The 12,737-nt window shown below is 40.9% G+C and overlaps 1 protein-coding gene across 6 annotated transcripts in view; it reads left to right on the top strand.

Annotated features, from left to right (window-relative positions):
• RAD18 (RAD18 E3 ubiquitin protein ligase) overlaps positions 1-12,737 on the top strand; it is a 111,765-nt gene that overhangs the window by 47,072 nt on the left and 51,956 nt on the right. For all 6 annotated transcript variants that reach the window (XR_011651539.1, XR_011651538.1, XR_011651540.1 and 3 more), the window contains exon 10: positions 11,058-11,195. Coding sequence is in view for 3 of the 6 variants with exons in the window: in XM_024556482.4 (XP_024412250.1) it covers positions 11,058-11,195 (138 nt within the window). In the remaining 3 variants the exon portion in view is untranslated. The remainder of the gene's footprint in view (positions 1-11,057; positions 11,196-12,737) is intronic.

Here is a 12,737-nt window from a genome sequence, read left to right as displayed (position 1 = left end):
GAAATGTATATTACTTTCTCATACATTTAAACACATTGGTGTTGATCTACTCACTACTGTCTCAGGAACATCCTGCCTGAGGCAGCCCCCAGCCTCAGGTGCTGTCCTATTCCACTTGCTCTGGCTGCTCTTTGCTGCTCCTGGAATTCCCTTTCACCAACCTTCTGGGCGTGGTGCTGAGTGCTTCATCTTATTTCAGCAAACAAATCTGCCTCTTCTCTTTCCTTTTTTTGGTGGAATATAGTTTTAGGAAACTCCCTGAGAAAAAGGTTTATGGAGGGATATTTTTTAAGACCATACATAACTGGGAATATTACCTTTACTATTGATTGATTATACTACTGGCTTTACAATTTTAGTTTGGAAAGATTTTTCCCTCCAAGTTTTGAAGGTATTTTTTCACTGACTTATATCTTCCAGCATTGCCATCATTAACTACCTTGCCATTCTAGGTCTTTATCCTTCATGTATAACATTTTCCCTTTCCTGACCCGTACATGTTCAGTTTGTTATGTTCTGTCAGTCTCTGTCTCCTCTCTCCTGATTTCATGTATTTCTTATTCTTATTTCCACCACTGTGCTAGTCACAGTTGCTTCCTAACTAGTCATCCCCAATCTACTCTTGACCCTCTCGAATTCATTAATACTCAAAAGCCAGCCTGTCTTTTCAAATTGGTGAGTCTTCTGATCGTACTGTTTCTGCCTCGCTGCCCTCCTGCCATGATCAGTGGAAACCTGTCGGTTCCCAGACTTGCCTACCTCTAGCCTCGTCTCTTTCCCTTACTCCTTGTGATCCGACCATTTGGGTATCTTTTACTTCTTTTATCAAGTTCTTTGCTGCTGCAGGGCCTTTGTTACCCTCTTCTCGCTTTGTGGGGAATTGTCTCCTTCTCTTGATGGTTTTTGTGGTCTCATCTACTTTGCCAACACTTACTCAGCTTCATTGCAATTTCCATGGGAAATCCTCCGTGATCTCCCAGACAAGGTGACATTTCCCTTTTCTATGTACTTACTACATCATCTTGTATTTTTTCATATCACTATTCCATTTGTTTATTCAGCACAAGTGTTTTGATTAAGTACTAATATATGCAAGACACTGTCCGGGTGCTAGGGATGTGGGAACGAACAAGACAGCCATAAAGCGCGTCCTTCTGGAGCTCATCTTCGACTAGTATTTTAGAAGGTGATAAATGAAAAAGAGAAAAAAGGAAACAAGGGTATAAGAAAGTTTACATTTTTTATAGGATGGCCATAATTATTATTTATACAATTAATTTGTGATTATTTCTAATTAATTTCTAATTGTGTCTTTTAGTTTGCTAGGGCTTCCATAACAAAGTACCACAGAATGGGAGGCTTAATACAACAGACATATTGTCTTTTCGGGGCTAGAAGTCCAAAATCCAGCAGGTTTGGTTCCTTCTGAGGGCAGTGAGGAAGAACCTATTCCAGGCCTCTCTCCTTGCCTTTCTCTTTTGTCTCTTCACAGTGCCGTCCCTCTGAGCATGTCTGTGTGCCCCTTTTATAAAAACACCAATTGTATCAAATGAGGGCCACCCTAACAATCTCATCTTAGCTTGATTACCTCTATAAAACCCTGTCCTCAAGTGAGTTCACATTCTGAGGTCTCGGGGGTTAGTAGTTCAACATATGAAACTCGGTGAAACACCATTCAACCCATGACAGTAGTTAACAGTGTTTTCTTCCCTTATAAAACTGGAAGTTCGACAATGGAGGGAATGTTTCTTTCTTGCTCACGGCTTTATAACCCAGCGAATGAATAGATGAAGATGGGAGAGTCATCATAATGTTTATCAGAGTCTACCAGGCCTCTAAAAAATAGGCTAAGAGAAAACAGACGTTTTTCTACATCTCACTATTCTGTTTGCTTTTGAGAAGAAGCACACCAGCTTGAGTCTGTTCTCCAAGCTTAAGGTATTGGCTGTGCTTCAGCCGCCTCCCATCTTCTGACTTGTGCGGACTTTACTTCTATTCATTTATGGTGGGTTGCTTTTTAAAAGAAAAGACAGGAAGGCAGAAAATCACATTGTTGAATACATATTCTGTGCTAAGGGTCCCACAGATGTTATTTTAGTAATCCTCCCCGCAACTCTGTGACACTGGTTTTATCCTATTTCATAGAGTAAGAAACCGAGACTCAGAAACGTTAGACAAATCACTCATATTGTAGGTAAAAAGCAGAAGTGGAAATTAAACCCAGGTGTACCAGATGCTCAAGTCTAAACTCTTCTCACTCTACAAAAGATGCTTTGAGTCTGAGCGAATCACTTGTATGCTGGAAACCTCTTTTTTGGAGGGTAAGTTTTAGTTTCAGGTGCTAAAAAAAAAAGCTTAATTTTGTGAATGGGATACTTTGGTAGTTTTGTGATGATATATCCTTTAAAACAATCTTTTGGATGGACTTGTAATTCATGAGTTCCTCTTTCAGTAATGGAAAGAAACAATGAAATCAGTCAATTTGAACTTTATAGAAAGTGTATTTGAAACAGAGGTTGAATCAAATGAGTTTGAGTTACTTGTGCAGTTCAGATACCGGAACTTTTGATAAGTCTTCTTAATGAAGATTGTGAATTGCCCCAGTAAGAGGCAGCATTTTAGCCTGATGGAAAGTTACTCCACTTGCCTGCGTGAGAGGCGTATTTTCGAGATCTCTGCGGCTTTCTGCCGTGATGAAATACAGTTTTGTACTCTGCCAGAACACAGACACAGCTCCAGTGAGCATTCTGGTTATCTCCTAAAACTCTTCCTGGGAGTATCAGCCTAATCTTGCTAAGAAGGCAAGGCATTTTAACATAGTTAATTTATTCCCTTGTACTTTTGTTTGGTTATTAATTCAACAAATATTTTTTGAACATCTGCTGTGTGCCGGCTGCTATGCATTGTGGATGCAGCAGTGAAAAGGCGCATCGGTCACTTTTCTCCTGGGGCTTTCATTCTAGTAGCAGAAAGATAACATCCTAAGTTAGGTGATTATACCAACTTCAGGTGGCAAATGCTGTAAAGAAATAAAACAGGGTAGTTTGAGAGAAACTATGGGGGCATTAAGTAAGGTAGTCAGGAAAAGGCTTTTCTTGAGGAGTGGACATTTGAAAAGAGTCATGAGGAGAATAAAGTAAAAATAAAGAGGCAGCCATTCACGGAGCTGAAGGAAGAGTGTTCTGGACAGAGAGAACACAAAGGCCGGAGACCCTAAAGTAGAAGCAAAGGCAGTGAATGTGGCGAGAGTGTAGCAGTGAGTGCTGGGGGCAAGTGGGCTGATGGTGGGAGGGCCAGGTCGTACATGACCTTGTAAGATTTTATTTCGGATTTTATTAGTGCCATGAGAAGCCACTGGAAGGTTTAAAATGATAAGTAATATGACTTCACATTTTAAAAGATCATGATATTTGTTGAATAGAGAATAAATTAGTAGGCAGCAAGCAATAGTCAGAAAACCAGTCTGGAGGCTCATCACTCAAACAGTATTTATTGATCATCAGTTACTGCACCTCAGACAGTGTTATAGGCATTGGGAGTATAATATTAAGCAGACCAAGTCTCTGCCTCCATGGGGCTTACATTCTAGCAGGACTGGTCAGACAGTAAACGGATGAGCAAGTTGTGTAATAGTCAGGTAGTGAGTGATCCGTACTGCAAGGAAGTACAAGGCAGGGACAGAGTGAGGGAGCTACTGTTCAGGTTTGGTTGGTCAGGGAAGGCCTCTTTAAGGAGGAGGGATGGTATATGAGAATAGACCTGAGGTGAGGCTGCTATCATAAATTGTGACAGAGCTATGACCTAGTCTGGAGTGGCAGCAATATAGAAGTAAGACGGACGGTTCAAGGTTACCTTTGAAGTAGAACCAGTGATACTCACTGATGGATTTAATACAGGGATGACTAGAAAAGGAATTAAGAATGACTCCTACACTCTTGATTGAATCAGCTAGGGAAATAATTGCTGCCATTTACAGAAATGGAGACCAAGGGAGGATTATGGATGAGGAAAGGAAATAAAAATTTCTGTTTTAAGTTTTGGTTTCGGAGAGAACCAAGATGGTGGCGTAGGTAGACACACTGCGCCTCCTCGCACAACCAGAACTGACAGAAAATCAAACGGCAAGGAAGTCTGACACCAAGGAAATAAAAAATAAACATTCATCCAGACCGGTAGGAGGGGCGGAGACGGGCAGCCGGGGCGGAGAGGACTCGAGTTGCCGTGGCGGGACTGAGACTGGCGGAGTGTGGGACGAACAGGGCAGGCAGTCCGAGCACTAGCAGACCTTGCAGCCCCACATTCGCGCAGGTAAACCGAGAGGGCCGGACTCAGAGTGGCAGAGAACGGGGCAGGTAGAATGGTGGGTAGTACCCTGTGGCCCCACATTCGTGCACAGATAAACCGGACAAATGGCGGGGAGCAAAGCAGACAGCGCAACTCAGGGCTCCAGCTCGGGGAAATAAAGCCTCAAACCTCATTGAAAGCACCCGTGGGGGTTGGAGCGGCAGCAGGAGAGACTCCCAGCCTCACAGGAGAGGTCGTTGGAGAGACCCACAGGGGCCTAGGGCGTGCACAAGCCCACCCACTCGGGAACCAGCACCAGAGGGGCCCAGTTTGATTGTGGGTATCAGAGTGAAAGACTGAAATCCGGTGGAGAGTGAAGTGGGTGCCATTGCTCCCTCTTGGCCCCTCCCCCACATACAGCATCACAGTGCAGCCACCAGCATTACCCTGCCCTGGTGAACACCTAAGGCTCCGCCCCTTTAAGTAACAGACGCCAAGACAAAAAAAAAAAAATTTGCCCAATTGACAGAACACTTCAAAGCTTCAGAAAAAATACAACTAAGCAAGGAAGAGATAGCCAACCTATCGGATGCACAGTTCAAAACACTGGTTATCAAGACGCTCACAGAATTGGTTGAATCTGTTCAAAAACCAGATGAAAAAATGAAGCCTATGCTAAGAGAAACAAAGGAAAATGTACAGGGAACCAATAGTGATGCAAAGGAAACTGGGACTCAAATCAACGGTGTGGACCAGAAGGAAGAAAGAAACATCCAACCAGAAAATAATGAAGAAACAAGAATTTGGAAAAATGACGAGAGGCTTAGGAACCTCCAGGACATCTTGAAACGTTCCAACATCCGAATTATAGGGGTGCCAGAAGGAGAAGAGGAAGAACAAAAAATTGAAAACTTACTTGAACAAATAATGAAGGAGAACTTCCCTACTCTGGCAAAAGAAATAGACTTCCAGGAAGTCCAGGAAGCTCAGAGAGTCCCAAAGAAGCTGGACCCAAGGAGGAACACACCAAGGCACATCATAATTACATTACCTAAGATTAAACAGGAGAGAATTTAGAAGCAGCAAGAGAAAAGGAGACAGTTACCTACAAAGGAGTTCCCATAAGAATGTCAGCTGATTTCTCCAAAGAGACCTTACAGGCAAGAAGGGGCTGGCAAGAAGTATTCCAAGTCATGAAAGGCAAGGACCTACATCCAAGATTACTCTATCCAGCAAAGCTATCACTTAGAATGGAAGGGAAGATAAAGTGCTTCTCAGATAAGGTCAAGTTAAAGAAGTTCATCATCACCAAGCCTTTATTATATGAAATGTTAAAGGGAGTTACCTAAGAAAAAGATAAAAAATATGAACAGTAAAAATGACAGCAAACTCACAGTTATTAACGACCACACCTAAAACAAAAACAAGAGCAAACTGGGCAAACAACTAGAATAGGAACAGAACCATAGAGATGGAGATCATATGGAGGGTTATCAATAGGGGAGTGGGAGGGGGAGAAGGGGGGAAAGGTACAGAGAATAAGTAGCATAGATGATAGGTGGAAAATAGACAGGGAGGGTAAGAATAGTGTAGGAAATGTAGAAGCCAAAGAACTTATAAGTATGACCCATAGACATGAACTATATGGGGGGAATGTGGGAAGGAGGGGGTGGGCAGGATGGAGTGAAGTGAGGGGGGCGGGAAATGGGACAATTGTAATAGCATAATCAATAAATATATTAAAAAAAAAAGTTTTGGTTCATAGTGGGTAGCCAAGCAGGCAAGAGAATTAGGTATGACTGAATGAACTGCCTGACCAAACAGACAACATGTGTTTGTTTACAAGTAGTAGGTAAAGTTAGGTACCGGGGGAAGATGACTGGGAAGAAGAATGCCATAGGGAACAGAGCCTAATCCTAAGTCCTGGCGAGTTCCAACCTCTGCAGCAACAGTTCTCAGTTTTTCAAGCCTCTTTACACTATTAAAAATTGTCAAGGACACAAAAGAGTTTTGTTTATGTGAGTTATATCTGCTGCTATATACCATATTACAAACTAAAATGTATAGGACTTACGCTTCTGGTCAAGTAGAGTAACAGGGACCTGATACACCCTCCTCCGGAGACATCCAACATAAATGGACAAAACATATGAAATGGTGGTTTTTAATACACTGGGTATTAGGTAACAAAGGACAGGAATATCTACAAGATAGGGAAAAATGAGATGAGCCCTGTAATAGAGTTTCCAGGTTGTGGTACAGGCAGGGGGATCCCAGGCAGAGCCTGGTAGACTCTGAATTAAGGAGAAAGAGCTAAGATATCAGGGAAACTGAAGGCACTAGAGTTGACAGGACAGTGCAGGAGAGGAGAGAGTAGCACAGAGAGAGAGCCCTAGGAATCTGCAGAAGGTTGTGTGTATTCTAAGCTGTGAGTATACATGTGTACTCAGTGTAGAAAGTATGTTCTCTGGCTGGGAGGGTCTGCCTGGCATGCTTTGGAAATAGGATTCTTCTGTGCTGTTGCAGGACAATATCCTCAGGGACACACGTGAAGGAGGATTTTAAGCCACAGTGGCATGATTTATTAGAGTGAAAATAGATTGTATGCCCTTAGAAAGGCAGAGAGCAGGCAGGGTGTAGTAGTGGACAGAAGTAAAAGGAGAGTCCTCTGCTACTGCTCACTGCTCCCCTTCGAGTTTAGGAAAAAGGAAGACAAAAGGTATGTGCCAGGGAGAAGGGCACGGGCATGCTCCAAGGAGGGCGTGTGCTGGATTCTTTGTCTAGCTTGTGTATATTTCGTTGGGCTCAGAAAAGAGCAGGCTTTCTTTCAAACTATTCAATCTCTAATCTCTTTCCTGGCTTTTCCCAGGGCTGTGGTGTGTCTTCCCCCCATCCAGTCCCTTTCCTGGGTCTTCCAGGGTTTCATGCCCTTAAGATACCCGTCTGATCTTTTCCCCAGATTTTCCCAGGCTGGTCCTCTCCCCGCTTATAGTTGTAATTTTGGCTTCTACTGAGCATGCACTCAGTGAAAGGAGTTTCCCTTCACCAATTTCTTCCTCCCCTCATTAATCTGAAGGAACGGTGCCAGTTATTATTCCCTGGGGTGTCTTCCTGGAGTGACGGTGACACTGGCCTTTTCTAGTTAATCTGGCTTAATCAGATGCCTGGTTTGCTCCCTTCCTTTTTGTTAATGTCTACCTAACTACCTGCTGTAACATGACCACAGTAGAATTAAATTAGAAACCAATAACAAAGCCCCCTGGGAAACTGCCAAATATTTGGAAACTGAGCAACATACTTCCAAATAACTCACGGGTCAAAGGAATATTAAGACCAGGGAATTTCAAAATTATTTATTACCTCATTTAAAAACAAGAAATTCATTATGTGATTAACATAACCTTATTTTCATAGGAAATAACTGTTTCTCAAAACAAAAATAATCAAAATAAATGGTAATTTCTACTCCTAGCCCAGATGGTATAACAGAGAATGTACTTACATTCCTCCATTAATAAACTAGAAAACCAGATAAAGTGTATGAAACTATGGTTTTTTAGATGTTGGGAAAAAGCACAGGACCGTGATGCCTGACAGAGAGAAAACCAAGTGGTGAGCTCTCCAGGTCCAGAGCTTGCTGCCTGTAGGCAGTTTTCAGGCACAAACTGATCTGGTGGTGTCACTGAATAAGGTAAAACAGAAATGAAAGTTGTGGAAGACCACGGTTTCTAGAGTTTGTGGGATAGCAAAGAAGAGAGTACTTCAATCCACACCTGATTGAGAGGAAAGTGCCGGACACTAGGGAAACATGACTTGGAAGGATTCGCTCCAGAACTCTTTCTGGAGCTCACACAGGGCCGGGAACAGCTTGAATCCACAAGCCTTAGTAGGAAAAAACCACATAATATATAGGGATATCAGGCAGAATCCTCATGAAGGTGTTACTGCTTTAGTAGCTGGGCTAATCTACCTTAGGGCCAGATGATACATATTTTAGGCTTTGGGTTTTTTTTTTAAATGTTCTTGTTTATTAATGAACCTTTATGAAAATATAAAAACTTCCCAGTTGGGTTGCTCAGTAAGTTGGGGCATGGCCCTGTGTACCAAAAAGTTGTGGGTTTGATTGCTGGTCAGGGCACATGCCTAAGGTGTGGGTTTGATCTCTGGTTGGGCACTTACGCCTGTGGGAGGCCACCTAGGCAACCCATCTGATGTTTCTCACATTGATGTCCCTCTCTCCCCTGCTCCTCTCCCTTCCCCCACCCCCTTCCCTCACTCCCTCCCCCCTCCTCCTCTCCCCTTTGTCCCACCCTTTTCCCTTCCCCCTCTCCCTCCCCCCTCTCTCTCTTTCTTCCCCCTCTCCCTACCCTTATCCCTTCCTCCTCACTTCCTCTCTCCCTTCCTTTCTCTGAAATCAATAAAAATATCCTTGGGTGAAGGTTTTTGTAAAAAATTTTTAAATATAGTAACCATTCTTAGCTAGAGAGCCATATAAAAATAGGCCTTAGGGTTGGCTTTGGCCTTTGGGCTTTAGACTAATGGCTATGCAATTTTTTTCAAATGAAGTCTAAAAAAACAGACTTCACTTTTTAGAGTATTTTCAAGTTCATAGCAAAATTGAGGGGGGAAATGTAAGAGAGTCCCTACGTCTCTCCTGATCCACAGATGCAGTCTCTCCTACTAGCATTTCTCTTTAAAAAGCAATTAAAAAAATGTCCTCAGATGTGAATAAAAAATAAATCTTGAAGAATATGCGTTGGTTGAATGTGGGCTTATTCAATGGCTCTCACAACTGTCTGAACCACTTAAAACTTTTAAGAGGTAAATTCAGGGCATCTAACCAGCAGAACTAAGATTTTTAAACTCTAAAGTACTCCTTGCCAAATGGTAGAACTCCTAAAATAAGGCGAAGAGATGAGTGTGAACAGGTTTATTAGTCATAATATCTTCGCATTGTTCTTTCTTCTTTTTTAATTATAGTCGACCTACAATATATTAGTTTCAGATGTACAGCCTAGGGATTCAACATTTATATATCTTATGAAATATATAAGATATATTCTTTTGAGCAAAGATTATGGGACTTCTTGGGCAAAAGCAGTGGCTGCTATTTACTTTTTGGTTTTCAGCCTAGGCATAGGAGTAATTAGACTTTAAAAAGAAAATCCCTTTTAATTCTGGGGTTTTATTACTTCAGAAGATAAAGGCATTAAGCCTTCCTAACTACTAAAGAGATTACTGTAACAAGTTTCTTGTGTAATTCTTTACAATCCATAGATCTGGTCTAAATTCTGAAGACCCCAAAATGGGCATCGTTATCCTGTTTGCCTAATACCATTGTGTGAGCACATTTATTTTATTATTCTGGGGAGCAGAGGAAGTACAAAGTAATTATCCTTGAATGCATGGAGTTAAATAGGACTTGAAAGAAAACACCTACCTTGTAATCTTAGGATCTTCCCTGTTTCTAAAGAGCTAACTTTCCAGTAATCTTTATGGCCTGCTTATATTTCTTTTGCTGAAATTTTAACCAGTATCTTATTTCAAATTTACCAGACACAACCCAGCACCATAGCTTTACTAGGAGTTTTCATACACGTACTAGACACACAAATTTGTTGCAGTTAGGAGCAGTCTTTCCCTGTCCCAAGAACAGTCCCACTTACTGGTCAGGAATGCTGAAATGAACGTGCAAATGGAGATAAACCTGGCTTCTTCCACAGTGGAGGAGGCAAGTCAGTTGAGCTTTCACCAGCCAGGATTTTGCATGTCTAGACAACAATTTTCCATTGCCGTCGGTGTCCTACAGTTTACAGAGCTGTGGCGTAGCTCAAAGACAGCGAATGACTGGTATTCTGGAAGGGTAGCTCTAGCAACTGCATATTTTTCACTTGAAGCACAAAATTTCCCCCCTACCCAGTTATTCTCAGTATTGTGCTACAGGGAGAATAGCTGAGTATGAAAATAGTCCCAAAACTTTGTTTTAACTATTTGCTGTATGATTCTTTCTAACACGTGTTTTTGCAGGAGTTATGACACTGTGAAGCATGGATGGCTTCAGTGGTTAAGGGCGCTAGATAAGTGAAGTGCGACCTCAGCTCTTCGAACCCTGGTTCGAATCACGAATGAATGTCCTCAAGTCATGTTTTAACAAGACTGGCCACTCTTTATTCAGTAAATTAACGAACATTACTAATGGTGACCTGAGGTTAGGCTTAAATTATTTCAGAGGTGTGAGTGGGATTGGCGGTGGAGATGTCTCAGCTGGTTAAGGGGTTCTGATTGGAAACCAGCAAGAAGTGTGAAGGGAAAAAAGAGACCTGAAATGGATATTCTTTGTTTTTATAGCCCACCTTTCCTAGAGGCTTTTGCTGTTATATTTAATTAATATTCCTGATGTTAGTACTCTTGTGTCTTAGATATTAGAATGGTGTCTTTTGGATATATTTGGGAGAGCAGTATCTTTCATGCTCTAGCAAAAGACTTTCTAGAGAATGCGGTTTGGGAAGAAACCTACAGCAGCAAACTGGAATGCCGTGTTTCCATGTTTGTGTCTGAGGAGGGGAGAAGATAAAAAGCAAAGGCTTCCACGATCTCCCAGCCCCTTGTACTCTTGTGCTTGCCGGCTTTTTAATTTAATGCACGTGATTCCCAAGGGTGCTATTCTTGAGCAAGCTTGGACACTCAAGCTTCTTGATATTCACTCTGCTTGGTGGTTATAGCCTTTAACTTCTCTAGTCCTTGCTTTATTGAGAAGATCTTTTCAATTTCAGGTAAAAAACATCAGAATGAATTTCAGCTTCTGGTGGATCAGGCCAAAAAAGGATACAAGAAAACTATTGAAATGTCAAAAAAAAAAGTAACCAAGAAAGAAGATGAATCTACAGAAAAACTATTCTCTGTATGCATGGGTAAGAGACTTTAATTAAAAACAGAAATGATGTTGAATTTTGCTAATTTATTTTAATGTAAAAAAATTAAAGCAAAGGAATTTACTTTGGACTCAGTAGGTATTTGAAAGGGGAAGAGGCAGTTTTAGACATGTAGCAGTTGTTGAATGTGAACTGCGTTCATAACTCTGGGAAAAATGACTGGGAGCATGTCCTGAGACCCGTTTCTAACATCTGTCTTCCTTTTGGTTAATAATAAATCAGACATTTCTTAGTTCTTTAAGCTCGAAGATGTTTTCTGGGTATGGGAATTATTGCTGCAGATCTTACAAAGAGAATAAATTATTTTTGTTACAGGTCACGTATTTATTTTGGAGGGAATGTTCTGCTAAGAAAATCTAAAGCTAATACACTTGGTATGCCAATACATTGCATATTTCTTAATTTTGACCCATTTTAATTTTAGATTAATAGTATATTTATGTTGCCAGGACTTTGGGCCAGTAAATAAAACAGAATCATAATGGAGGAAAGTGCACAAAAAATTTTCCTATTTTTTTAATTGTAAAATATATATGATTTATTATTTTAACCTTTTATAAATACACAGTTGAGTGGCATTAAATACATTCACGATATAACTGTCACCACTATCTGTACCCAAAACTTTTCTTCCTCTCCAGTGAAAACTCTGTACCTAGTAAATAATAACTCCTTCTCCTTCCTCTCCCCTCAACCCCTGGTAATTCTACTTTTTGTCTATGAATTTGCTATTCTAGGTACCTCATACAGGTGAAATCGCATAATACTTGTTCTTCTGTGTCAGCTTATTTCATTAAGCATGATGGTTTCAGGGTACTCAAGTTGTGGCATGCATCAAAATGTCATTACTTTCTATGGCTAAGTAATGCTCTATTGTATGTATATACCACGTCTTGTTCATCTGTAATGGGTTATTTTCCCCTTTTGGCATTTGTGAGTAATGCTGCTATAAACATTGGTTTTCAAATACCTCTTCAAGTCTCTGTTTTCCATTCTCTTGGTTCTATACCTAGGGGTGGAATTTCCGGTTCACATGCTAATTCTGCTTACCTTTTGAAAGACCACCACTCTTTTCCACTGTGGTTGCACCATTTTCCATTCCCACCATAGATGTTTGGGGATTTCAGTTTCTCTCTATCTTCACCAACATTTGTTGTTTTACGTAGCCATGGTGGTAGTAATGACATAGTATCTCATTTTGATTTTGATTTGTATTTTCCTAATGCCTAGTGATGTTGAGCATCTTTTTTATATGGTTATGAGGCCTTTTATTTGTCTTTGGAGAATGTGTGTTAAAGTCCTTTGTCTATTTTTAATTGGGTTGTTTGGTTCTTTTGTGATTGAGTTTTAGGAATTCTTTGTATATCCTGGATACTAATGCCTTGTTACATGTGATTTGCAAATGTTTGTAGACATTGTTGGGGTAGTCTTTTTGCTTTCTTGATAGTATCTTTTGATCACATAGGTGCTTGGTTGTGATGAAATCCAATTTATCAACTTTTTTCTTCTGTTGCCTGTACT

This window comes from Desmodus rotundus, chromosome 8, assembly GCF_022682495.2.
Source record: "Desmodus rotundus isolate HL8 chromosome 8, HLdesRot8A.1, whole genome shotgun sequence".
Taxonomy (NCBI): domain Eukaryota; kingdom Metazoa; phylum Chordata; class Mammalia; order Chiroptera; family Phyllostomidae; genus Desmodus; species Desmodus rotundus.
The sequence above is the reverse complement of the archived record's forward strand: the minus strand, read 5'-3'. Positions and strand labels throughout refer to the sequence as shown.